Source organism: Sphaeramia orbicularis, chromosome 21 (genome assembly GCF_902148855.1).
Source record: "Sphaeramia orbicularis chromosome 21, fSphaOr1.1, whole genome shotgun sequence".
NCBI lineage: Eukaryota > Metazoa > Chordata > Actinopteri > Kurtiformes > Apogonidae > Sphaeramia > Sphaeramia orbicularis.
The window spans coordinates 49465157-49492218 of NC_043977.1; the positions used below are offsets into that span (position 1 = coordinate 49465157).

At 38.1% G+C, this 27062-nt stretch overlaps 1 protein-coding gene across 1 annotated transcript; it reads left to right on the forward strand.

Annotated features, from left to right (window-relative positions):
- Window positions 1-1809: 1809 nt before the first annotated feature.
- On the forward strand, window positions 1810-25867 carry esyt3 (extended synaptotagmin-like protein 3). Its single transcript, XM_030124640.1, has 23 exons — window positions 1810-2342; window positions 6100-6141; window positions 6547-6681; window positions 10060-10136; window positions 10241-10310; window positions 10470-10559; window positions 12581-12636; window positions 12764-12884; window positions 13921-14097; window positions 14220-14302; window positions 15251-15299; window positions 15559-15648; window positions 16595-16657; window positions 16777-16836; window positions 18619-18690; window positions 18808-18894; window positions 20406-20555; window positions 21559-21890; window positions 22271-22369; window positions 23463-23594; window positions 23761-23866; window positions 24067-24116; window positions 24775-25867. Exons 1-23 carry the CDS (start codon window positions 1989-1991, stop codon window positions 24812-24814), a joined length of 2535 nt encoding a protein of 844 aa, XP_029980500.1. The 5' UTR covers window positions 1810-1988; the 3' UTR covers window positions 24815-25867.
- The last annotated feature ends 1195 nt before the right edge of the window (window positions 25868-27062 follow it).

Consider the following 27062-nt stretch of genomic DNA (forward strand, 5'->3'; position numbering starts at 1 on the left):
TGAGGGGTGGAAGGTGGGGTCACACAAAACCCCTTGGGCAAGGAATGCTCCATGAAAAAATATTTTTATCTGAATGCCCCGATGAGTTTTGCAGAGAGGTTTTTATATACCACCTCTGTGGCTTTAATCCAGCTGTTAAACTTTTCCAGCCAATTTTTCCATTTTACTAAAAGCTGTTTTTCACCTTTGACTATGTGTTGTTTTAAGATTTTCTCCACATAAAACATTTTGTCATTGCTCATTTTTACTTTCTGCAGCTTGGGTTCATAAAATGATCTCTCTGTCAGTTCGCCATCATAATCATGTAGTTTGTATACAAGGGAGCATACCTACCTGTGTTCCCTGGTACTTATGTTCTCCAGTCCAACATACATGATAGGAATGTAGTTCCATATGTAGGGATGATGACCTACAAACCATAATTGCAGGCAGTGGTGTTTCACTAGTTTCACCAAGGGTACAGTTATTGTACTGACTGACTGTATTGACTGATTACCACCAAAATTTAATTAATTTTTGAGGCAGACAAACAAACAGACAAACGCAGGTGAAAATATAACCTCCTCAGTTGAGGTACAAATAACTAGATTATTAATGATTATGTTTAATTTAAATATTCAACACAATATGTAACAAAGTTAAAAGGTGCAGTGTCTAAAATATTTCTTGCAATTGTATTCATTTTCATAACAGAAAAAACTTTGTGATACATGAAACATATTTGAACTATAAATGTGAGTAATTATTGGATTCAAATGCTTTGTTTTTTCAGTACTCATATTATGTGGCCTTCGTCTCTGGTGAATACAGCTCAGTGTAATATAATGTGATCACAGAGATGAATATTTTGTCTAATGTGTGCTGGGGAACATAGGTACGCCTCCTTTGAAAATACATCAATAATGGTCTATAAATAATGGCAGTCGTTCTTATGATCTGCTTCAAACTGTTTTAAACCAGAGGTGTCAAACATATGGCCCATGGGTCAAAACTGGCCCATCAAAGGGTCCAATCTGGCCCGTGGGTTGAATTTGTTAAATGCAAAAATTACTTTAAAGATATTAACATTGAAGGATGTTAAAATCATTTTAGTTCAGGGGCCACATACAGACCAATTCGACCTCAAGTGGACTGAACTACTAAAATACTATCATGACAACCTATGATTAATGACGACCCCCATTTTTCCTTTTTGTTTTAGTGTAAAAACATAAAATCATGCAAAAACGTTTATATTTACAAACTATCCTTTCACAAAAAATGAGAATAACCCGAACAAATATTAACAACACGAAATGTCTACAAAGAAGTAAGTGCAATTTTATTAATATTCTGCCCGTTACTAAATGTTTTGTGTATTTGTAGATCCACTGGTAAGTTGCAACGTACATGTGATAAACTGGAACATAACATTGTTAAAACTGCACTAATTTTTCTTTGAATATTTCAGGTTATGTTTGCTCATGTTATTTACATTTTTAAAGGATACTCTGTAGATGTAAACATTTTCATAATGTAATTTTACTTTTTTCACTCTAAAGCATAAAGAAAAAGTTGGACACTGACATTATTTTTATATAATTATTCTACTGGTTACATCATATTGGGCTGAATATGGAACCTGAACTAAACTCAGTTTGACACTCATGTTTAAAAACTGACAAACATCATATGCGTACATGGTGAATCCACAGTGGACGTCTGTGGAAGATCCAGTGAAGTGACCCTGCCCAAACCTACACATAAGTGGCCCCTCCTTAATTCACTCCTGACGCATTCATTTTTCGGGTGGAGTTCCTCCCTCTCCACCTGTGGGCGCAGGTGTGTCTACCTTTTGGTAGTTCCAAACACGGAAGTTTTCAGGTTGTCACGCACTGTTTCCCGGCTCAACCCCACGGTATGTGTCCCTGCTCTGTTTAGCTGAGGTGGGAAAGTGTGGAGGTGAAAGAAGGGGATTCCAGCCCACCAGTCACCGGCTCAACGGGACCATGTCATCGGGCGGACCCGGACAGGCTGGCGCGCTCAGCCCCACTCACGTCCACGGGGAAAGCCTGTCCGTCCACGGCAGCACGGAGCGGCTGAGCCCGTCCGCCGTGAACCGCATCCTGATGGAGTTTCTGATTTACATGGGCAGGGCCGTGCTGCTGCTGTACCCGGTGTACACCACGGGCTACCTGGGTCTCAGTATCAGCTGGGTGCTGCTGTGCATGGTCATCATCACCTGGTGGAAGAAGAACCGCCAGTGGAAAGACGCCAGGATCGGAACTGCCATCGACTTCGTGGACAACGAGTCCCGTGTGATTGACAAGGAGCTGCAGAGTACTTTACAGATGGCATCGTGGGTAAGTGATCCACGCACTGCCCACTCTGACATGACATGGGGCTGCCTTGTCCTGTGGACGAAGAACAAGACACAGGCCAAGCTTTTAGGATTCCACGGGCAGTATCACACACGCTCCCACTCTTCTATTTCCTCGTACCGCCTTTAGCTGTAATATTTACAGCAGTGTCATAGGTTCAGGAACTTCCACTACATCAACAAGTGTCACAATATTAATATTTGTCATTTTTTAACCCAGGGGCTTCACGTACGAAACGTGCCCATACATGAAAATGTGTCATACGCAATGTTCCACGCACACGTTGGGATGTAGCTGCAAAAATCAACTTTGCGTGAAAATGTTTGTACATTTTCGACCTGAGAAGAAGGTGCGGACGCCACGTAAACTCTGTCATTTAACAAACTCCAAAGTACCGGAGCTTAAGAGTTCAAGAATGTTTATTATCACTGAGGGGTAATTCTGTGTGGGGCCAGCAGTACATTAAGACAAGATCCACCAAATGACATATCAATACATGGAAGAAATCCAAAGTTATCTCATGACACTTTACACTTAGAGCTGGTCGAAACCATATTCTTAAGCCAATTCACAGACACCCAACACAAGCCTCCAGGAGCAAACACTTGGTGACAGTGGGAGGAAAAACTTCCTTTAACAGGCAGAAACCTGGAGCAGACCCCTACTCTGGAGGATGGTGTCTGCCTTGAGCTGGGGTAAAAGAGAGAGAGAGAGAGGTGGGGGAGGAGGAAGGTAGGGGGAGACACATGGAGGCTCAACAAATTGAAATATAACTGTTAAAAACTGGAACTGCTGTTACTAGTATAAGTACAAATACCCATAGCTGTCATCAGTTAACTGTTAATACTACTATTCTAAGTACTAACAGTACTGCAGTAATAGTAGCCAATAATAGAAACCTCTACCATCCCAGCTACTATATAATAAACACTATCAGAACTATATGGATAGATGAATAATGATTATAGAGGCAGGAGGGAAACAGGAACACAATTCAAACAATTAATAATACAGTAATAAATTACAAGGTGCTATTTAAAAGGCTAATGTCTATGGGAGCAAAGGAGTTCATGCGTCTGTTTGTCCTGCATTTAGGCCAGGGGTGTCAAAGTCATTTCAGTTCAGGGGCCATATTCAGCCCAGTATGTTCTCAAACGGGCAGGTCCAGTTAAATAATAACATATAGCCTAAATAATGACAACTCCAAATTTGTCCCTTTGTTTTAATGCAAAAAATGTTTACATTTACAAACTATGCTTTCACAAAAAATAATGAATAACATTAATGATTTGAACTTTCTTCAGAAAAATAAGCGCAATTTTAACAATATTATGTCTCACCTTACCATTTACACATGAATCTACAAAGGCACAAAACATTTAGTAACGGGCAGTTTAAAGTTTGGAGACTGGAGTTTGGAAGTAAAATGATTTTGACATCCTTGATTCTTAATATCTTAGGTATAATTTTTGAACTTCACAAATTCATCCCGCCAGCCAGATTTGAACCTTTGGAATGGTAGTTTTAGCCCACGGGCCGTGTGTTTGACTCCCCTGATTTAGGCAAGCTAAACCTTGGCTCTGACAGGAGCAGCTTAAACTTAGAGTTGAGTGGGTGGTCGGGCTCAGGTTTGTTCTGTTCTCTTCAGGGTCTGAGCCCTGTGCAGAGTGTGGATGTCCATTAGATTAATGTTGGCATCCATATATAGATATAAAAATATTTTCCACTAACTTTTCTGAAGTCAAGAGAAGTTAGTAAGCAAGCAGTGTAGTAAGCAAGTCTTAGTTTCAACTGTGAAGAGAAGACTTCCAGTTGCAGGTTTGATCAGTCCATAACACCTTCTTCCAGTCTTCAGTAGTCCACTGGTGTTGTTTCATGGCCCAGGCAAGCCTCTTCTTCTTACTCTGAAGTCTCAGCAAAGGCTTTCTTGCTGCAACTTGACCCATCAAACCTGCAACTTGAAGTCTTTTCTTCACAGTTGAAACGAGACGTGCTTACTACGACCACTATTGAACTGTGCTTGAAGCTGTTGTCCTGTGAGTCGTCTATCACGCAAGCTGTTGACTCCCAGAAACTTGTCTTCTGATTCTGTTGTGGCTTTGGGTCTGCCAGACCTCTTCCTGTCAGCATTTCCACCAGTTTCTGAGTGCCTTTTGATGGTGAAGGAAACTGTACTTACTGACACCTTGACTTTCTTGGCAATTTCTCTGTAGGAAAGACCTACGTATTTAAGTGTTATGATGGTCTGTCTCTCTTCTCTCATTAATTGCCTTTTCCTCGCTATTTTTATAGTAACACACTACTTTCTGCAGTACAATACAGTTCAAATAATGCTCACAACGGTATGGTACCAAAGAGTGTTCCAACACTACTTTTATGCAGACAGAGGGGGTTGTAAGTAATTAAGAAACGTTGGGACACCTGTAGGAATTGGTAGCACCAACTCTCGAGGCTTGATCAACGTCCATTGCTGCAGAACTGCTTTAAGTTGTTAACCCATTTCTTGTTCGCTTTTTTGTATAATGTATATTATTTTTCAGTTTTGTTTAACCTTACCTTTTTGTTTTACCTCTGACAGTTCACTGCTTCCCTTTGTACCATTTCAGGCTGTTCATTGGACTTCAGCTGTTTGAATTTCAATACAAAACTGGAAAAATTAGGGTGTTCTAAAACTTTTGACCAGTAGTGTATGTACCCAGAAATTTTGCATCACTTGAACAAATGAATACCTAGTTGTTAATTCTAGAGAGCTGAGCTTTGAGGGGAATATGGGGTTCAGAGAAATTTCCAGCATCGCTTTGAACTCCACCATTTTTTTTTTTTTTTTTTTTTTCAGTTATGGAAATCCATCAGAATTTTGGTCACATAGAATTTATAGATATAAAATGCTGCTGTGATATGGTGCTCACGGATACTGACCTGTTCATACCCCAAAATGCTCATGTGCTGAAAATGTTTGGATTTCAGATATGGGATCAGGATACCTGGTTTAGGGAAAGTAGGGTGTGTTTATTCTCTGGTCGCAAAATCAGGTGTGGCTCTGTGTGATCATGTTGTGAAAAGATAATTATCCTGCGTGTACAAGTTATTACCCTTTAAAAAGATCCTGTGAGAACCAGATAATTATCTTTTTCCTCAACATGAGGTAAGAAGTTGTGTATACACAAGATTAAAAAAATACTTTTTGTCAATGTGAACCCATCTGTATGCTGCTATTGTAAGACAGTGAAGACCAAAACATGTCATATTGTCCACAAATCTTCATCTGTAATACTGAAACTGTCCCTATTTACTTGTGATATGCAGAGGGGTAGTATGTAAAGCTGCAGAAATCTTACCTGAACTTAATTTGCATGAAACGACAAACCTCTGCTGAACCTCACAGACACCAGAGTCAGTAGCCAAAGGTCCTGTTACTTGTCTGGATGTTTGGCCATTAGACAGATAAAACAAGTGCTCCTATAGAAGAAGCTTTTTTTCTTCAGGGAGTTCTAAATGGTTTTATTTTACTGTAGTTTCTAATGCAAGGGGCCTTCTTGCTGTGAAGCAGCAGTGCTAACCGCTGCATCACCGTGCTGCCTAATATAACAATTACAAGCTCAATTTTGTTTTAAAATTAGAAAGCCTACTTCTTAATGCTTAACATTACCAACATCATTGTTTGGGATGGATAAGAATCAGGTTCCATGATTATTACTCAGGTACATCAACAACTAACTAAATCTTTTGTTTTTTACAGGTTAATTTCTCAGATGTGGAGAAGGTGGACTGGGTCAACAAGGTACAGTGTTCAAATCAGGTTATCTCACATATGTGTGTCACCACTGCTGCACCATAGCCCATGTGAGTTACAGCATCAGGTGTAAATAGTCTTTGTGTTTCATAGTTCAAGATTGTTTATTGTCATTATGTGCACATAACAAACTTTTGTTTACAGGTAGTTCTCGGTTAGATAAAAATATGAAAAACACTGAATATGTGCATCTATAAAACACACTGTGAGAATATGAACATCACAAGACTATTTACATCATATTGTAGAAAGAAGTATAAAAACATATTATGTGCAGTTTGAATGCAATTTGTGTGCAATATTATGTGCAGTATAGTACTAGTATTAATGGTATTTGGTCAAGGTGTGAGCATTTGGTGTTTCTACAAGCTCTGTTTTGTTTTGTGTGTTCAGGTGCTGGAGCAGGCCTGGCCTTTCTTTGGGATGTTTATGGAGAAGCTCCTTAGAACGATTATTCAGCCGGCAGTCAGGCAGTCCAGCCAAGCACTCAAAACATTCACCTTTACCAAGGTCCACTTTGGACACGTAGTGAGTGTCTATTTTTCTTTATTTACATGGATTTTTTAATTACTGTATATATCCTTTATTTAACCAGGTAAAAAAAGTCTAATTGAGATTGCAAATCTCTTTTTCAAGAGTGACCTGGCCAAGAAAAGGAGCATAACACACAGTTTCTGACAAGACAAGACATAATCAACACATAATACAAAAACTTACAATCGAAAGTGACAAAACAATCATTTGCGCAAGTTTAAAAACAGTTGCATTGATCAAGCTCATTGATTTCACACTCCTTTAAAAATAGCTTTAAATTCAGCTATAGTAACAAGTTCAGATAGATTTAGGTTGTTTTGCAGGGTATTCCATGCAGAGGGGGTAACATATTGAATTGCAGTCTTAACCAACTCTGTTCTGGCTCTAGGAACCACCATCAGTATGTTTTTCTGCGAACGCAGAGCATACTGTTGTTGGTTTATCTGCATATAAGTACAGAGGTAAGATGGGAGGAGCCTGAGAATACATTTGTAAATGAAAATCAACTAATGAGACCACCTGTGAACATACAGAGGGAATCCAGCCGTATCATAAAAAGTACAGTGGTGAACACGATTTCCACAGCCAATCATAAAACGTAAAGCACAGTAGCAGACAGTGTCCAGCTTTTTTAAAAGATTTTCAGATGCATTCATAAAAAGGAGACCACCATAATCCATCGGAGGTAAAGTAGCAGAAATTAATCGTTTTCTTGTATGAACTGAGAAAGCGGATTTGTTTCTGAAGAGGAAACCAAATTTAATTACTAATGTGTGTATAAGTTTAGTTAAGTTTATTTTAACAAGAAGATAAAATAGAATAGAATAAAAATCTCTTGTGTCTAGTTTCCAGTCAAGGTTTTTGCCAGTGCCGTGGTGTAGAAAACAATGCATGTGTGAGCTTTATAACATGTAGTTAACATTGTGAAAGGTGTATTTTTACCTTTACTTTTAACCTGTAATGATTTCCTAAACCTACCGAAGTAGTCTTAGTGACTATATCTAACCAAGGAGGAGTTTTTGGGCCAGCTTTACTAAATCAACACAAATTAGTTCAAAGCCGCATTGTGCATATACACACCTGATGAATACAGACATAGCTTGTTACAGTAATATAGTGACTACATTTGTAGGTTTTAGTCATACTTTTCCCTCAGTACAAGGCAGCAGAAGGAGGACTGTACTGCAGTAGAACTAGAGGAGTGTGTAGGTGAACATAACCTGGTCTCTTCTCAACCTGAGTCACCATCGTGAGTGAGGCAAATACAGTCATATCCAAAAGTTTTGGCAGTGACATAAATTTTGCGTTTGCAAACTGCAGCTTAAGGTTTTTGGGGTTTTTTTTGAATACATGTTGTATTCCACATGTTTCTAAGGTACGTTGAAGAAAAATTATAAGCATTCTATACATTTCAAAGACTTTTATTTATAAAATAAATGACATTTATTTGTGTGCATTTGTGTATTGCAAAAATGTGTGGCCACAGTTGTATGAGAGGGGAAAGGGTGGTTTCACAGTGCAAATTTTGCAGATAAATTTAAGGAATATGATACAACAACACAGAGAGAATTGACAATTGAAGGCTATCATGACCATGAATTCTGTCTTCAGTAATTCACAACACTTTGTAGTTAATCCTGACTGATAGCCTACATTTATTCTAGTGAATAGGCTGTGGTTTAATATGAGTAACAGGAAAGGAAGTGTTGCCTGCTATCTGTAGAGGAAACAGAACCAGGAAAAACACTCATTAAGCTCACATTTTCATGTATATTGTGTTTGTGTTGTTTTTTTTGTTTTTTTTTATTGGGCAAAAGGTCTTATGACTCTGTGTGAAAGTAAGAGTTTATTAGGACATTGCTTGACATCTTGTCATGCCTCCCTGTCATTTGGTAACATTATATATCTCTGAGTTTTTTCCGTTAATAATTCCAGGACCAGGAAAAGTGAAATGATAGTCAATGTGCTCTGATGACACCCTCCCCTCCCAGGTGCATATTGGTTAAGATGTAAAGTAATGACACCCTGATCAATACATCAACTGCTATAAACCTTAGTACAGGGTGGGGAAGCAAAATTTACAATATTTTGAGGCAGGGATTGAAAGACAGTGTATGACCAATTAGTTTATTGAAAGTCATGAGAATTTATTTGCCACAAAAAAATTTACATAATAGAAAATGTTTTTATTCTATGTGTCCTCCTTCTTTCTCAATAACTGCCTTCACACGCTTCCTGAAACTTGCGCAAGTGTTCCTCAAATATTCGGGTGACAACTTCTCCCATTCTTCTTTAATAGGATCTTCCAGACTTTCTCGTAATAGTTTTGCTCATAGTCATTCTCTTCTTTACATTATAAACAGTCTTTATGGACACTCCAACTATTTTTGAAATCTCCTTTGGTGTGACGAGTGCATTCAGCAAATCACACACTCTTTGACGTTTGCTTTAGTGATTACTCATATGGGCAAACGTTTCTGAAAAGGTATGGATTATAGTGTTAGGTATGATTATGACATCAATTTATGTTTGGTTTCAAAACAATTGACGTAGTGCCTGCTGAGAAAAAACAACTAAATGTTCATTGTAAATTTTGCTTCCCCACCCTGTAACTGTAGTCATTTAAATATTCTCAAAAGGTGCACTCCCAAATACACAAGCTAAAAGTATCTGTTTCCTCACCTTTCCAAAGTATCCGTTGGGCTGCATCTCTTTAATAAGTAGTTTACCCCTACATCGATGGCTGCAGGGGTTTTCTTGTACCTTGTAGCGTCCATCTTTGTATCAGTGCGATTCTTTACCAAATCATCTGATCTCCTGCATGTTTGGTATTTAGGTGCAACTTGGGGAGCTCTTGGACAAGTTCTCCATTTTCACTCCATTTTCAAGGTGGGGTCGATGCATCATATTTGGATGGCAAAGTTGACCTACATTTTTCAGGACTTTTGGGGTCACTGCGTGGTCATGGGGGCTGATAGGAGAAGCACAGATGAGGTGGGGGTATAGGCATACTGGCAGGGGAGCAGGGAGCAACAGGACAGCTGTCATTGTCAAAAGGGGTGGCCAAGGGGTCCTTACAATGGTCAACGTTGGGCTTTGTATGTCCAAACTCTCTGCAGGCCCTGCAGAAAGTCATAATACTGCATTGTCAACAGTAGTCCTAAATTCAACTGCCCATTCATTCTTTGTCTGTCAATATCCTCTTGCTTATCTGGGTCTGGGTCACACGCAATGAACATAACTATGAACTTAACATAATCTAATAGCATTGATGCCTAATAGACCAGGTGCCAGAGAGACTGGTCGCTAATACACTCCATTTAACCACAGTATCTTTTGTTTGTGGTTTTGCTAATGTTTCCTTCATTCTAGCCCCTCAGGATCACTGGAATGAGAGCATTAACCCATGAGGTGGATCAGAGAGAAGTGATTCTGGACATGAAAATAAGGTTGGATACATTTCTCTGCTTAGCCTGTGTGCTGTCATTTGACATTTGTTTGCTCCCTACATCATGTACTCATTTACCTCTCACCAACACTGTTCACTTTGCAGTTATGATGGTGATGTGGACATCGATGCAGACGTGAAGTCTCCAATCACAGCTGGTGTCAAAGGACTTAAAGTAGGAATTTCTTTTCTTTTTTTTCCTCTTTTTGTTTTAGCATTTTTCCTGAATTAGATAACTATTGTTATTTATCGCTGTGGATCACCAAGCCTAACATGGATATGAAGATAATAGTCAGTGTTTCGAAGAACAGTAATATTGTCCTATGTCATCCAGTTCCAGGGGATGCTGAGAGTCATTTTAGAGCCTCTGATTGGTCAAGTTCCGCTGGTGGGAGGAGTCACGTTTTTCTTCATTCGCCGCCCTGTGAGTACCCGTCAATTCTAATTTGTATTAGAGTTGAGGCCTGGAAGTAAGGAAACAAACTTCAAAACTAAACCTGCTTCAAAGTGCTTGCTTCTTAATGTCAGTAGTAGCTCATAGACAGGCCTCAGACAAAGATAAAGTCCTTAGGGTGAAAACACACCATCACAAGCCGTCCATTTGTTTACATACCAAACCATCACTTGAGCTTTTTCTGACTTCCACGCAGCCGCAGCAGCAAGAAGCAATGAAGCCGTTTCCATGTTTGTTGCTGCTGCAGACATACTGCGGCTGCATGGAATTCCCATTCCCACAATGCACTTTACAAAAAAATTTCCGAAAAGGCCAGAGTGACATATTGGTTTGGTATGTAAACAAATGGACTGCTTGTGATGGAGTACACTTCGAAGTTGTTCGCTGTTAGGGAAGTGATTCAGGTGTGTAATCACAGAAAGACGAACGGATTCGTGATGCTTAGGCTATGACTCGGGTTTTACAGATTTGATGAAAAATTGGTGACAAAAGTCATACGCAGCTTTGAATCTAAATGTTCTGCTTCATTATGGGAGTGGTCACTGTGAGTGACAGGTACGTGCCGTCAGCATCTTCCATGCTGTTTTACTAGTGTTAGATTGGATTCTGAGTCAGACTTATTTATCAAATAAAACTTATTCTTCTCCCCAACAGGCAGCTCTGCTGTTATGTGTTTGAGAAGTTATAGGAATAAGACTGTCAGAGGATTGTGTCATGAAGTTTACCGGTGATTTATGACAACAACCAGCATAACTTAGCTGCATTAGCTATATTAATTAATTAATTAATTCATATTGGATCATATAGCCTGTCAGCTTGCCTGCTAAGTGGGTCAGGTGGCCATAATTAGTGTTTTTGTACATTTCACAACATTACTCTTTTCAAACACGGCATGGGTTAACATGTATTAAAGAACTGAAATGATTTGATGTTGTTTATTATGACACGGTGAGTAGATGTGGTCTGTGTTTTCAGTAATTTTTGGTTTCAGCTTAGTCTTCTTAAACTCTAGCCACTTGGTTCCATAAATCCAACAAGGCTAAGGCCATGTCACACATATTTAGGCTTCAAAATTGACAAACTCACAAATCTATCTGTGGTCACAGAGGATTTGTCCAGTATTTACATACAATCTGTGGTTTTTACCCATACGTATTTGTAACCATATATGTAGATTTTGGATTTCATCAAAGGAGTAGGGTGTTAAACTTCAATTAATTCAGAACTCTGCTGCTTGCATCATCACCAGGACCCCCTCCACTCACCACATCACTCCTGCCTCCAACAGCTCCACTGGCTCCCGATTAAGTTCCGGATTGAATTTAAAATCCTTCTAATGACATTCAAGGCCATCCATAACCTCGCCCCTCCATATCTGTCTGACCTCCTTCATGTTGCCACTCCCTCTCGTGCCCTCAGATCTTCCTCCTTCATCCACCTCACTGTCCCCTCTGCCCGTCTCACCACCATGGGGAGCAGAGCATTCAGCCGCTCTGCTCCCCAACTCTGGAACTCCTTGCCACCGGATCTCAGAAACGTCACTTCACACCCTCTCTTCAAATCCAGAGTCAAAACGCATCTGTTTAGGAACTCTTTCTCTTTGTGATCACAACTCCATTGTCCAATTTTTTAACCTCCCTTTTATTTATTTTTTTACTCTGTTTTATTGCTTGTTTATACTCTTCTGTTTGCTGTTTTACTGTACAGTGTCCTTGAGTGCCAAGAAAGGCACCTGTAAATAAAATGTATTATTCTTATTCTTATTCTTATTCTTATTATTCTTATTATTATTATTATTATTAACAAGAAACACTAATTGTGAATAATGTATTAGCATGGCAGCAGTGTTAATATTCGTTTCAATGTAGTAACTGAACCAATCGTGCTATCTACTAGCAGATCCAGTCTAGCAACAACTGTTCATTAGATTTCTGTGTTTAGTTCATGTGAGGATGGGATGAGTTCAATTTCAATACTTCAAACTTTTTCAGACAATGCAAGTTAACTGGACTGGGACCACTAACCTTTTGGACAGCCCTGCCTTTAGGTGAGTTTCCACAGGAGACCTGCTGACAGTCATTCTGCTCATCCTCTCCACTGGGACTTAAAAGTGTTTTAGTTTAGTTTTTTTTTTAATGTTCTGAATATAATGCTCTTTCATCCCTTGTGTCCAGTTCATTGTCTGAGGAGGCCATCATGGACATCATTGCTTCCCTCATGGTGTTACCAAACCGCATGTGTTTTCCACTCATAGACCAGGTCAAAATGGACCAGATGAGGTTTCCACTGCCTCGTGTATGTATGATATGCATTAATATTTCAATTCCAGTGCATTTAAAATGTGCTTAATTCATTTCTGTCAAATAGAAATGCTTCACTTTTATGGGTGTAAGAAAATATCGGTTCTGCAATATATTGCGATATTTAATTTCACAATACTGTATTGATATTAAAAAATACTGTATCAATATTTTTAGGTATTTATTCAAATGCAGATATTGTGGAGGTTCATTTTTGTTTTGTTTTTTGTGTATATTTTATTTATTATTATTTAACACTCTTTTATTAAATAATGTTAGTTCCTTTGTTGGGATTGCACAAAAATAATGTTCTGATGTTGGTTATGAACTAATAGAATATAAACATTTGAACAGGATCTTAAACTGTAATGTCTGTAAAACATGATTGAAGTTTTAACACAGGAAAATTTTGTGATGTAGCATTAGATCCTGTTCTGATCAAATAAAAATGTGTTTAGTATTTCTGGTGTGATTCAATTCTTTGAGGAAATAATCATTTAAAAAAAAGAAACAAACAAAAAATTGCCTTCTTAACAGTATTGTGATATATCATGATATATCATATCGTGATCCTAGTATTGTGATTTGTGTCGTATTGCCAGATTCTTGCCAATACACACTCCTATTCACTTTAGAAGTACAATGGAAATGCATTGTGCATATAAATGATGACATATAATCTTGTGTGGGCAAAGACTCAACAAAAAAAGTGAACAATGTTGAGCAAATAGCATCAGATGGCGATGCTTGGTTGGGAGGGTAAATTTTAATCCATCTTCTAGGTTTTGACCAAAATGGATGACATTGTGGGTCAAAGACCTCTGGTTACCACTGTCAGCTCCTCCATGAACACCTCAACTAGTATTATTGTATGAAACACTACATCTAATGTGACAAAGTGTGAAAATCCACTTTAAATTGACATTATGTCCTAATGACTGAGTTTATATGTACAAGGGATTGCACTGTACAGCCTTTTCCTCCATTTGACAGTGCTGTGTATTTCATTGTCACTTTGTTGTGCTCCTCAGGGGGTGGTGAGGGTCCACTTGCTGGAGGCCAGAGATCTGATGGCTAAGGATACATACATGTTGGGCATAGTAAAGGGGAAATCAGACCCCTATGCAACACTCCGAGTTGGCAACCGACATTACAAAAGCAAAACTATTAAGGAGAATTTGCACCCAAAATGGAACGAGGTCTATGAGGTAAAGTGACAGACACATACGCACTCACACTGTCATCAAATGACTTACACAGGTATAAATGCGTGTTTACTGAACTGCAGCATGGATCATTTAAGGGCTTCATTTTCTATATTTTCATGCAGTTTGTCGTCCATGAGGCTCCAGGACAAGAGCTGGAGCTGGAGGTGTTTGATGAAGACACAGATAAAGATGACTTCCTCGGAAGGTAAACCATCTGATAACAGCAGTAGGCTTGAAGCTGCTGGAGTCAACACAAGTCTCATCTCTGATTCTGTCATATAATAATTGTCATTTGAGGAGTGAGGTTAGGGTTAAAGATGATATTATCATGAACTTGTTTGTGTTTTTAAAAGTACATACTTGAATTCTTCTCTAGTAATCTGGTATGAAACTCACATTTCACTCATTCAGTTGAACTTCGAATCATTTCAAATCAGGGAATGGTCTGAGTTCTCTGGAAGACATACACGCCTAGAGTCCAGCAGGAAAATGGAAGATGATAAGTCCAGTATACCAAAGAAGAAGGGGAGTTAGTTTTGCATTTGTTATTATTTGTATCATCCGCATATGGACAATGATCCATAAAAATATTTAAAAGAATATGTTGTGCAAAAGATGCATATTTTGCTTTTCTGCTTGCCATTGTTAATATTATACCTGGTATATGGTATATAGATATACCAGGAATTCTGTCTGTTCAACCGAGATTTTTGTCCAACCAGTTTCTCTGACATTATTCACCCAATGCTTTTCAATTTTGACACACATGTTTTTTACCACTAGGAGAGGTGCAGTGCACAGTTTGATGGCAGAATTTCAATTCTTGGATTTTTCATAAATATAGGAAAATTTCAACTTGGACAATTTGTTCAAACGATTTCTCAGACACTGTTCACCTGATTCTTTTCAAATTTCACACATCATCTTTACATTTACCTCGCAATTTCTCCCAATTTTTGCATTTTTTTTACACATTTTATGAAAAAATTCAAAGTTAAGACTTAAAATTAATCCCTATGTAGGCACGGTATGAGTAAGCAGGAGGGGCAAAGTGTTGTGCGACCAGGCGGGGTTATTAGTAAGCTCTGCCTACTTTTTCACTTGTTTGATTTTTAGTTTTACACAGTAAATATCTCTGTTCTTTCTGCAATAGGTTTAACATTGACTTTGGAGAGGTGAAGCAAGAGAAAGAAATGGATCAGGTAACGTGTGGTTAATTGTTCTAGGTGTAATAGAGTGGTTCATCCCAAACAGAGGGCAGTTCTTCAGTTAGAAAAATGTATTAGCAAAAATGATTTCCAGCACTGCAGGACCTTTGGAAGTGATTTGACAGTTTCAAATATTTACCATTATGATTTTTTATAACGTTGTAGTACATTCCAAAATACTCACCATTTTCAAGATTTAAATCCAGTGTCTATGTGAACACCACTTTGTTGAATGGATCAACTTCTGTAACAGTGGTTTACCCTGGAGGGCGCCCAGACTGGAGAAATTCATCTCAAACTCCAATGGCTTTCCCTTCAGATGGATTCAAGCCTTCTCAAAGAGGTATGATGCAATATTATAGACTTCATTGTACTCTTGGGTATTTCGCTTTGGGCTTAGTAGTGTTGTGTACATACTTGGCTAAAAAAAAAAGTCATAACATGGATTCAGCAAACCAAATGAGGAGTATCCTTCCACTGGATAATGACTTTAGTGATTAGTAAGTCTGAGCTGCAACAACTTCTTTGACCCTTTAACTGATGCAGTGAGTAGCTTCTTATTTCTTAAATAACCATCAGTTTGATAGAGAGCATACAGATTGGACCGTGTTTTAATAGAAAAAGGTCATGTGGTCTGATGACTCCAGATTGACCCTTTTCCAGAGTGGGGGTGCATCAGGGTGAGAAGAGAAATGAATGACGTGATTACCCATCATGCCTTGTGTCTACAGTACAAGCTTGTTGAGGCAGTGTTATGGTCTGGGGTTGCTTCAGTTTTTTGGGTCTAGGTTCTGCACCGTTATGTGTCCAAAAAAACAACAAAAATAACAGTTGTGACATTGTATTAACTTATTGAAATGATGCCACAGCAAATACATGCCATAGTATAAGCTAAAGGCTAAATAAGGCTGAGATTAAATATTAGAGTGTGAGACTTTTTTGGCCATGCTGTGTACATACCATGAATAAAGGTCCAATCTATAAATAAAAGCAATAATCACCGCATAGAAGATAACAATCAATAAATAAAAGCTAAGGGTGGGTAGATTAAAACTAATAATCATTTAATGAAGCCATCAATAAATCAAAGTTGGGCAATAATAAATGAATAACACTGCACATGAGTTCATAATGCACATATCACTGTGACAGTCAGATCCAGACTATTATACTCCTGAAGGTAGCTTCAGTTTTACTTAGAGCTCTCCCTTCTCTCCGTGCTTTTACACTTGTGTGGGTTCTTGTGTCTGCACACGGTTGAAGTTAAAGTTCTATAATGTCTCTTTCAGTCTGATGATGGTCTTGCTTGTGCAATGCTTGCAGTGTATCTGGACAGTGCCTCCAGCCTGCCGGTAAGTGTCATGTACTCAGGATTGATGTTAAAAGCAGGCGGCGCAATATGGAGTAACACAAATTTGTCCCTTTTATGCCATATGGATTTGGTGGCATATTTTCTTGTGTTTGTCTCCAGAAAGACCAAAGTGAGATCACCCAGCATCAAAAACATGGGAGGCAGGCAAAGGAAGCTCGGGTAAGACAAGAGTTTAGACACTTTACAAAAATTAAATAATCAAAGCATTACATTTTGGCAGCACAATAAAAAGCAATGTGTCAAACATGAGAAGAAGGGGTTTCATTCTTCATTCAATAATACTCACACTTGGACTTATTTTTTCTCTAAGTAGTGAACTGGAAATTGTTGCATTCCAATAAAAAACCCGGTCATTGTTTTAAGGCTGTGGATAGTTTCCCGTCAAAATACATCAAGTATTTTACAGGTATTCTACAAATAGGATTAAAGTTGTACAGAATTAAATGTGTGTTGTCAGCTGTGTGGGCTTTGATTGACAGCTAGCTCAGCTGATGAGTGAGACCTTTAGAGCATATAATTTTATTTCCTGACAGACAGTTTAACTGTAGTTGTGGTGTAGAAGAAATAAAAATGAAAATACTGAAACTGTCAGCTGTGGTCTGTCAGCTACAAAGAGGTGTGTGTGGTGTCGTATTCTTTCTGATTGTGCCTCATTGTATTACAGTCAACAGCAAGAGACAAGCAATATTTGGACCCTGTTTGAATTATTCCATCATTAACACATATTATGTTTGTTAGTTTAAAATATATTTTTGCTTGGCAAGAACATTGCGGTTTGTTGTAAAACTGTTGAGGTATCAGATGGTGAACATACATAAATATAAAGACTACACACCTGGAAGTCCCAGATGTGACGTCCTTGTAACTGTGATCTTTACATGATCTGTTCAGGGTCGCTGAAGACATCTCTACAGCTTCAACGTGACCGGACTCTTAGACTTGATTTTCATGTCCTTTAATACTTTTTCCCTGCACTCTCAAAGATGGAAGTGAAACATGCATAGTAGTGTCTGAGAAAAGACATCTTACATGTCCTTATGAACAGATACCAAGGAAGTACATTCCAATGTGCCAAATGTTTCATTTTGAGCAGGTAGTTTCCCCTCAACAGAAAGTCCATTTGTATCCCTGTGTGAGACAGAGGCCTCGGGCAGCTCAAATGCCTTGTCCAGGTGTGATTATTTCTCTGCTTGGCTGGTATTTCCTGTTTGTCGGCTGCATGCCTGTCATTTTCTAGGTGTGTTTTACCAACTAGTGCTCTCGTTCTTAGATTTCCTCCTTAAGCAAAGGCCTATTCAGAGTGACTTTACCAGTGTAATGAAGGAGCAAAGTAAACAACAGTTCAATCTGTAACCGTTCTGTGGACTATCGTTCAAACTGACGGATAAATCATTGAGTGCTGTCAATGCAACAGATTATGTTTTGGTAGACTTAAATCTCACCATCTAAACAGTGTTTTTTATGTAAAACTCCATCTGTATATCTATTAGGGCCACTTTTTGAGATTTTGACGTAAAAAAAATTCAGTTCAGGGTGAGACGAGTTAAATGTCAGAATGTTCTACTGTTTTTGGCTGCCCTCTGCTGATCAGAACTGTGTAGTGTCAACATCATCTGTTCATAGTTTGGTGGGACTGACAATGAAAACTCCGTAAGTCATGTAAAGAAGACATCTACACATTCATTTGGAAGTTGCAGGCTGTTGTTCTGTAATGTTTCAGATGGATGAAAACTAAAAAGAGTTTGCCACATTTGAGATCTTAACTATAAATTTCAACAACAGTGGAAGCTTATGGACTATCTTCCGCATTGTTTCCTGGTTGGTAGGCATGTAAGGACAAGCTTTGTCCTGATTCAACAACTTACCCACCTTTTTCTCACATTGTTAACTGAAAAAAATATAAATACATGCCCTGTCTCATTGATCTGCTTTTCCTTTCAGCTCACAAAGAGAACTCCTAACCCCAATTCCTTTGTGGAATTTTCTATTGATAAAGATGTCCAGAAAAGCAAGGTACAACTCTCCATTTTTAACAGGTTTGATTAAAAGTGGTGACAAAAGTCATGCAGTTGAGAATTTCTATAGCTTTTCTGTTCAAATTATCACAATCATTGTGTTGTTTGCCCACAGACTGTATACGCGTCCAAAGACCCAGTGTGGGAAGAGGGCTTCACCTTCTTTGTGCATAACATCAAAACACAGCAGCTTATTGTCCAGGTTCGCCACAGACACAAACTACATTATAATAACGTCTATCATAAAAGTCCTAAATTTCCAGTGAGGTTACAAATATACAAGAAAACTTGGGTAGCAAAGGCATTGAAACGAGGTAGACTGAAGCCTCCACTTAAGAAATCAGATTATCAGATTGGCTGAAAGGCTTTTATATTGTCACTGAGGAGACAAGTGTTTAGCCTTTGGCTTATTAAGTTAGCAACTTAAGTCTGAGAGAATAGTGAAGAAAATATTGATTCTGTCAGAAGTGTGCAACTTTATTTTTTTGAGAATGTTCTATTTTGTCATAAATTTCAGTATTTCTCATGTAATTCACTACTCAGGGGCTATATATATATACACTTTGAGACATTAAAAATGACTTAAAATTAACACTAGCGTTTAGAATAAGGACCTCTGAACTTAACACAAGACACCGATGTAGATTGTACAAATATTGAGTGAATTTATTCACACTGACAGGCTTATATGTCTATACCACTAGAGGGAGTGGTGAGTTACTCACATCTTTGACCAACGCATCAGAAAGGGATCAGATGGGATGAGAATCACTACAAAATATCGTTTGGAGTCAAAGGAAGTGACAAAATGATAAAAGTTTAGAGCACTGTGGTTGTTTTTCACCACTGGACACAGCTGTAAATATAAAGAATGGAGTTTGAGGGTAAAATGTCAGCGTTTTTTTTCTACATGGGGGAGTTTGATTATGAGGCTTATGAAGGTATAAAGTTATTATGGGATGTTATTATCTTTGCTAAGTTGCTGTTTGTTTATCCACGGTTGTACTGTGGCTTTTTTCTGTCTGAAACAGGGTTAAGTTAACAGAGCTATAATCTTATCTATCAGCTGATGTAGCATGTGAAGATTATTTTGACCAAGAGGGAAAATAGCCGGCTATGAGTTCCACATTTTCTCCTATATTTATGATTGAGTTTTTTCTTCAAATATTAGCACTGTACTCAGTTTACTATTTATTTATTTCTCTACCCTAAATCTGTCTTACTCTGTCTTCATAAGACAGTATGGAGATGACAGGAGAAAGAGAGATCAAATGACACGTGACCCCTGGGGCAGTGGTTCCTGTTCACATTTAACCCTGTCACTATGTCGCTAAGCTTACATTAGCTTACACCGTTCGGTCACCCATCACCCCTCTACCCTTTACCACTTCCACTCCAGAGTCAACACAGAGGTGACCCAAATACAAAAAATGATTCCAAACAACAGGTGAAAATCCAATTAGTTATGTCACGTTGGTTCTCTACAATTCTATACATTTGTACATAACATAAATGACATTATTGCAATAAAGGCATCAAAGAAAAAGACAGCTTCAAATTCAGTTTCATTCATATAGCACCATGTGATTATCTCACAAATTAAGGTCAAAGACTTACAGAAACTTCACAGGGAAGAACACCAACAAAAGTTTGCATAACATGAACCTTTTCTCTGCTTTTAGGCTCATTTTTCTTTGTGCTGTTATTGTCCAGGTGAAAGAACAGGATAAGAAGACTCCGCTTGGTACCCTCAACTTGCCCCTGAGTCGTCTCTTTAACATTTCCAACATGTGCCTAGACCAGCGTTTCATGCTGGAGCGATCTGGAGCCACGAGCCAAATCAAGCTGAAGGCCACGCTCAGGGTAGGCACTCGTTCACCACAATGGTTTCCCTGTGGAAACCCATACAGGATCACAAGGACTCATTTGGAGTCGATGTCATGGTTATTCCACTTAAAGTTGTGTACAGACTGGTGGCATAGAAATATTCGTAACAAGCTAAGGCAGATGGGTGAGATCTGCAGAAAATTTAAGTTATTATGGTGTGCTGTGAGAAAATAAACCCAAATGAAAACTAAAGGTTCCTTACGTGGAACTCATTTAATGAATAAACTCAAACACTACTACCATATCATTATTATTATTATTATTATTATTATTATTATTATTATGGTTGGTTGAGCCTTCAAACCAAAACATGTTACTTTAAAAGTGGGAACATTTTACCACCACCAATGTGAATGTGAGAGTGAATGAATGATGGATAAAAAATGTAAAGCACTTTGAATGCCTTGAAGACCACCATCCATTATTATTATTATTATTATTATTATTATTATTATTATTATTTGAACTTGTTCAGACCTCAGCTAAAAGAGGTTTGACTTGGTGGACCTCTGGTGATTTTTGTTGAACCCCCCTGATATAACATCACATAACATGTAAACCACAAGCCATATTTATTGTTGTGTAATTTATCAATACAAAAAGACTCAGGCTGCGATATTTGGTTCACTTGAGAATTTTGACAACTCTTGTAATTTTAAACTTTCACTATTACCTCCTTATTAGGACTTTCTCTCAAAATATTGGGAGTTTATTCCTGTAATCTGATATTTTTCTCAAAGTATTACAACTTTATTCTAGTAACATTATTCATTTTCCTTCAAAATATTCTATCTATATTATTCTAGCATTTTGAGTGCTTTCTTGAAATATCACAAACTTAGCTTAGCCTTGTTACAACTATGATTACTGCTATAACTGGAACTGTGGCATTTCTTGATGCAAATTTTTGTCAACTACTGAGTGCTATTAGATTTTATATTCATAACTGACAACACTTTTGTCTTCAATCCTACCACAGATTCTTTTTGAGGAAAAACCACCACCAAAGATTATTCTCAGTTCACCGCCACAACCGAAAACACCACAAAGGAACCAAAGAAGCAGTGTCCCCACACCACACCCTGCTGCACTGTCCGCTGAAGCCACGCCAGCTGCCCAGCTCCCATCTCCAACCGGGAATGGAGTTGATGACTACTTAGTCCACCGTCGTGGTTCCTTCCTGGCCTCTGAAACCTGCCAGTCATCACCTTCCACACCAAACATGCGTCGGTACGACTCCCACAGCCTCCTGTCAGAGAACTCCATCGCCTCCTCACGCTTTGACCTTTCAGACGGAGCCTCGTATCCAGAGTGAGTTGGCTGGAAATATGGGTTGGAAAGTTGGGACAGGATGTAATAAAGTGATATTTTGGTGTCAGTACATCTACGACGGGGCTTCAAAAAGTTCATGGAAAAAGGAAAGTTGAAAAAAACTGTTTATGACGTTTATTTTTCAACATTTGACATAATCTATGTCAATACACTTCTGCAAGTGTTGATACCAGCCTTTAAGTCCATCTGTGTAAGACTAAGGGCTGTGTGATTTAAACCATGTCGAAGCTATTTTTCCACTGACTTTTTGAAGCCCCCTCGTACATGCCCTCTTCTACTTCAGTGTATGCATTCTAGCAACTGATATATGCCTGATTTAACCAAACATAATCAAATATCAATTGTGTTCATCATTACAGAGCCCTCAGAAAATATCAGGGTTCCCTTGGAGAGATCCATCTAACAGTGCGATACGCCACCCTGAGGAACAAACTGATCATACTAGTCAATGCCTGCAGGTACATGGCAAAAACCCTCACTCACAAATGATTTCCAGCAAATAATAGCAGAAATTTACTCAGTTCTTTCAACAAAAATTATCTTGAATCCCAGGACACTTCATGTAAAAGGAAAAGCAATTCACATGGTACCTCTGTTGTACATAGCTCATAGAGTTGTCTTGTTTGGAGAGAAATCCAGCTTGGTATGATTTGTTTTTGAACACTTGGAAGATTGGTAAAGAGAGAAAAATGAGGTTGTTCAGAATATTCCAATACACCAATAACAGGTGTAATTTCTAATATTTCTGTTTTAAAACATTTAAATGATTAAAGACGTGAGTAGTTTGTGTTGCAGAGACGCCTACAGCCGTTAGCATTCTACCCAGCTAGTCCTCCACCATTATACCACTTTTTAACACTAGAGTGATCTGTGACTCACCAGCTGCATTTCCCTTCTACATATTATGAACTCATTTATGAACGATGTTTATGGAAAAGTTAAAATTAAAAAAATAAAAAACAGTCTGAAGAAGAGGATGAGGATGACTCTGAAAACTGCAACAAAGTTAGGAAGTGGTTGACATTGGGATGATGTGGGTCTGAATGTCCAGGTGTGCATGTGGAACAGGACTAGTTCAGGGACATCAGGTCAGAGAATCCCAGGCTCTTATGGAGAACCATGTGAGGCAATGAAAGGTTTAGTTTAAGTGTTTGTGCAGGTTTTACCCACAGACTGTGTATAAATAGTGGAAAACCCTCTGTGATGTCATAGATTGTTTTATGAAACAAGTGGGTGGAGTTGGAGAAGATTGAAGAATGGTTGAAAACACAGACCACATCCACTAAGTGTCATAATAAACACCCTCAAGTCATGTCAGCTCCTTAACAAATGTTAACACATACAGTTATGTTTGGCAACAGTAGAGGGACCCCGGGTGCCAGGATTCTGTTCATCACTAGTTAGAATCTGCCAATTACTTACATACAGGGGTTGGACAAAATAATGGAAACACCTTCTATGATGCCACAGTGTTAGGTGTTTCCATTATTTTGTCCAACCCCTGTAGTTGCATTCTATTATAACTCATACACATATAACCATTTCTTTCAGGAATTTATTCCCTTGCAATGAGAACGGAACAGACTCATATGTCCGCCTGTATCTGCTCCCTGACCAGTCCTGGAGACACCGAAAGAAGACACACGTGAAGAAGAGGACGGTCAATCCAGTCTTCAACGACAGGTCCTGTTTGTCTGTGTGTGTGTGTGTGTGTGTGTGTGTGTGTGTGTATGTGTATGCGTGTATATATATTATTAGTATTAGTATTATTATATAGTGATGTATTTTGTTCCTCATCATCTGAGGTTGTTTATGGCGCTCTTTTTCTGCCAATGCTTTGTAATCACAGATTTGAGTTTGATGTGTCACTTGAAGAGGCAAAAACCAGGAAGCTGGATGTGGCTGTGAAAAACAGCAGGATGTTCCACACACGGGAGAGGAAGGACATAGGCATGGTGGGAAATGCTTGTTGTGATTGATGATGACTTCTTACTGCTAACTGAAGATGTATGACAGAGACATCCATGACAGTTGTGTAGAGTACAGCTGAAAGGCTGATGTGTGAACTGTTTACTGCTGGTTTTGTGAACTGCAGATTAGTCCACTGGGTTTTACTTCATGTTTCGCTTGTTTTGAATTCTGCTTTTGTCCACAGGTACTGATAAATCTGAACAACTTGGATCTAGCCAAAGGCATTACAGAATGGTAGGAGTCCTGTTTTTCTACTAGACCAATCTAGAAAGAAAGAAACAGAGTAAAAGTAAAACATTTTCAAGAAAAATAAATACTGAAGTCTGGAATCTACCAGATGCATGAAGATGGTGTTGGCATATATTTAGTGCTGGTAGTTGGTCATTTGTTGACTTTAGTTGACTCCATTTCTGAGCTAAAATTAGCTAGTGGAAAACACTGTTGCTGTTGGAAAACATCAGAATATATACACTAGTCATTTTTTCATGAAAGTGCTTATACTTGCTCCTGAGTTTCTCAAAGCCCCTGATACATAAAAACCAGTGTAGAGTCTGTGACAAAGATGTAGGTCACAAAGACATTAGCTTAGAGATGGCAGTACCTTGCTCACAATTGGATTTGAGGAAAAATAAAAACACCCCATGAAAACTTTAGTATGAGCACAGGTGAATTTTATATATTTTACTTTTTTTTTGACAAAAATTACTTTTTTGCCTAAATCATCAAATACTTAATTTCTGCTTAAGTTTTTTGTATTTCCTGAAAAATATGAATAAATTATATAGGCAGTTATTTTAGGAAGGTGACGATAGTAAACCTTTAACATGAGGAAAAAGTCCATTACATGGTTCAGGTGTCATTTTAAAGAAATATGGCATCTTTTTCTCACCAGGTATGAGCTGACACTACCTGGGCTGAAGAAGTCCAACTAGCAAGAGGGCTGTATAAGCGCTACTTCCAGAAGCCCGGCCAGGCTTAATGCAGGCTTACCACATGTTCAAAGAACTGCCAATTTTTCATCTTGTTCATCATAATAGAGTAAAGCTGGGTCAAAGCTGTGTTCATTGCTTTTGGAAAAGATCTATAACAAATGTATTTAGGTAAAATTATAAGTATGTATGGTGACAAGACCATTGAATTCTAAGGTTGTAGAAGGAACTGAATGCTTTTTGACACGCAGGTAAGTGTAAAGTATTTTCAAAGGTTCAGTGTGTCATATTTATGAGTCTCTAATTGATTGAATGGAATATAATATTTATCATGTTGAAATGTTTTTTTTTTTCCTTTCATTCATTTCTATCTACATATGGAATAAGTCCGTCATGTTGTGTCACCATATTTCTTAAGTAGCTCAAAGCAGAGTTTATGTTCCATTTTCTATTTAATGTGTGGGATTGGTTGTTGAGGTGCCGTCACCTGTTATGTAAAGGTTACCACCAGATATCACTAAACGTCACACACTGAACCTTGATAAAGTTGTCACAAACATCGGAAAAGAGACATTCTGACACCCTTCATCAGGTTACCACAGCTAATGATTATTATTCTAATTCAACTGCATGGCACTTGCTTAGGTTTATACACATGTAATTATACTGCAAGGCTTTTATAATCACAAGAGCATCTCATCAGGAAAGACCATTTGGGTTTTTACCACACAGATGAATCTCTTTTGGAATTCCTTTGATTATATATGCATTTTTTTTATATGTTTTTTGTGTGAAGAGGTTCCAAAGTGTTTATGTGTCAGGAGAGTTCACTGGATGGTGATGAATGTTACACTTGCACATAATATTGTTTTAAATTGTGAATTAAAAAGTTACACTGCTTTAATGAGCGACTTACAACTGTTGATGATTTTTAGTGGGCTGATAAGATGTAATGACAGCAACTAGTCCCTTTAGAGTAGGGGTGTCAAACTCATTTTAGTTCAGGGGCCACATTTAGCCCAGTATGATCTGATAACACTGAAAAAACGTAAAATTACATTATGAAAATGTTTACATGTACAAAGTCTCCTTAAAAATCTGAACAACATGAAATGTCTTTAAAAAAATAAGTGCATTTTTAACAGTATTATGCCTCAGTTTATCATTTACACATATATTACAACTTACAGATCACAGTGGATCTACAAATACACAAAACATTTAGTAGAATATTGATAAAATTGGACTTAAGACATTTCAGGTTGTTCATGTTTGTTCAGGTTATTCACATTTTTATGAAAGGATAGTTTGTAAATGTAAACATTTTGATGTAATTTTACTTTTTTACATTAAACAAACAAAAATTTGCAGTTGTCATTATTGATAGAATATTATTATTTTACTGATCTAACCCACTTGAGCTCATATTGGTCTGTATGTGGCCCCTGAACTGTAATGATTTTCACATCTGTGATTGTTAATATCTTAAGTGTCATTTTTGCAGTTCACAAATTTATCCCAGAGGGTGGATTGGACTCTTTGGCGGGCCATTTTTGGCCCACAGGCTGTATGTTTGACACCTGTACTCAGTGGCGCAGAAAAGGTCCCCTGGGGCCCCAAGCCAAAAAAAAAAAAAAAAAAAAAAATATATAAATATATATATATATATATATATATATATATATATATATATATATATATATATATATACACACACACACACAGGTGGGGGAGGGGCAATTTGGACTCAGGGGGCCCCTTCAGAGAATTTGAGACAGCTAGTTGTTACTGCAACTTCTCTCTGCCGCTGTGTAGTGAACTTATTCTTTAGACTGTTTGTGTCAAGTCTGTTGGTCCTTTAGGGGCCCCTGCTGGCTTAGGGGCCCCAAGCAGCTGCCTGCCTTGCCTAATGGCAAGCAGCACCACTGCCTGTACTTCAGATCATCAGATCCTGACCTGCTCAGACTTGTTCATGAATTGTTTCAGAACTCATTCCCAAAGCCTCATTAACTTGGGTGAACTCTGGCATATGATATTGATATTTGATAATGTAGAAAACAAGAAAGAATAATTTGCAAAACATCTGGAGATGAGGATTATAACTAAAGACAACGTTATTTAAAAACACTATGTTCGGACCACACTGAAGAGCATGTGTGTTCAAATTTGTGAAATGGCTTAACCTATTAAACTAAAGCAAAGTATAAATATAAAGCTTTTTTTTTTTTTTGAAAAGATGCATAAAGCACCT

Excerpts from the sequence above, each read along its gene's own strand:
- esyt3 (XM_030124640.1), top strand. The coding sequence starts at position 1,989 with ATGTCATCGGGCGGACCCGGACAGGCTGGCGCGCTCAGCCCCACTCAC. Across the intron at positions 10,311-10,469 it reads CTGGTGTCAAAGGACTTAAA|TTCCAGGGGATGCTGAGAGT; the intron begins GTAGGAATTTCT and ends TATGTCATCCAG. Across the intron at positions 14,303-15,250 it reads AAAGATGACTTCCTCGGAAG|GTTTAACATTGACTTTGGAG; the intron begins GTAAACCATCTG and ends TTTCTGCAATAG.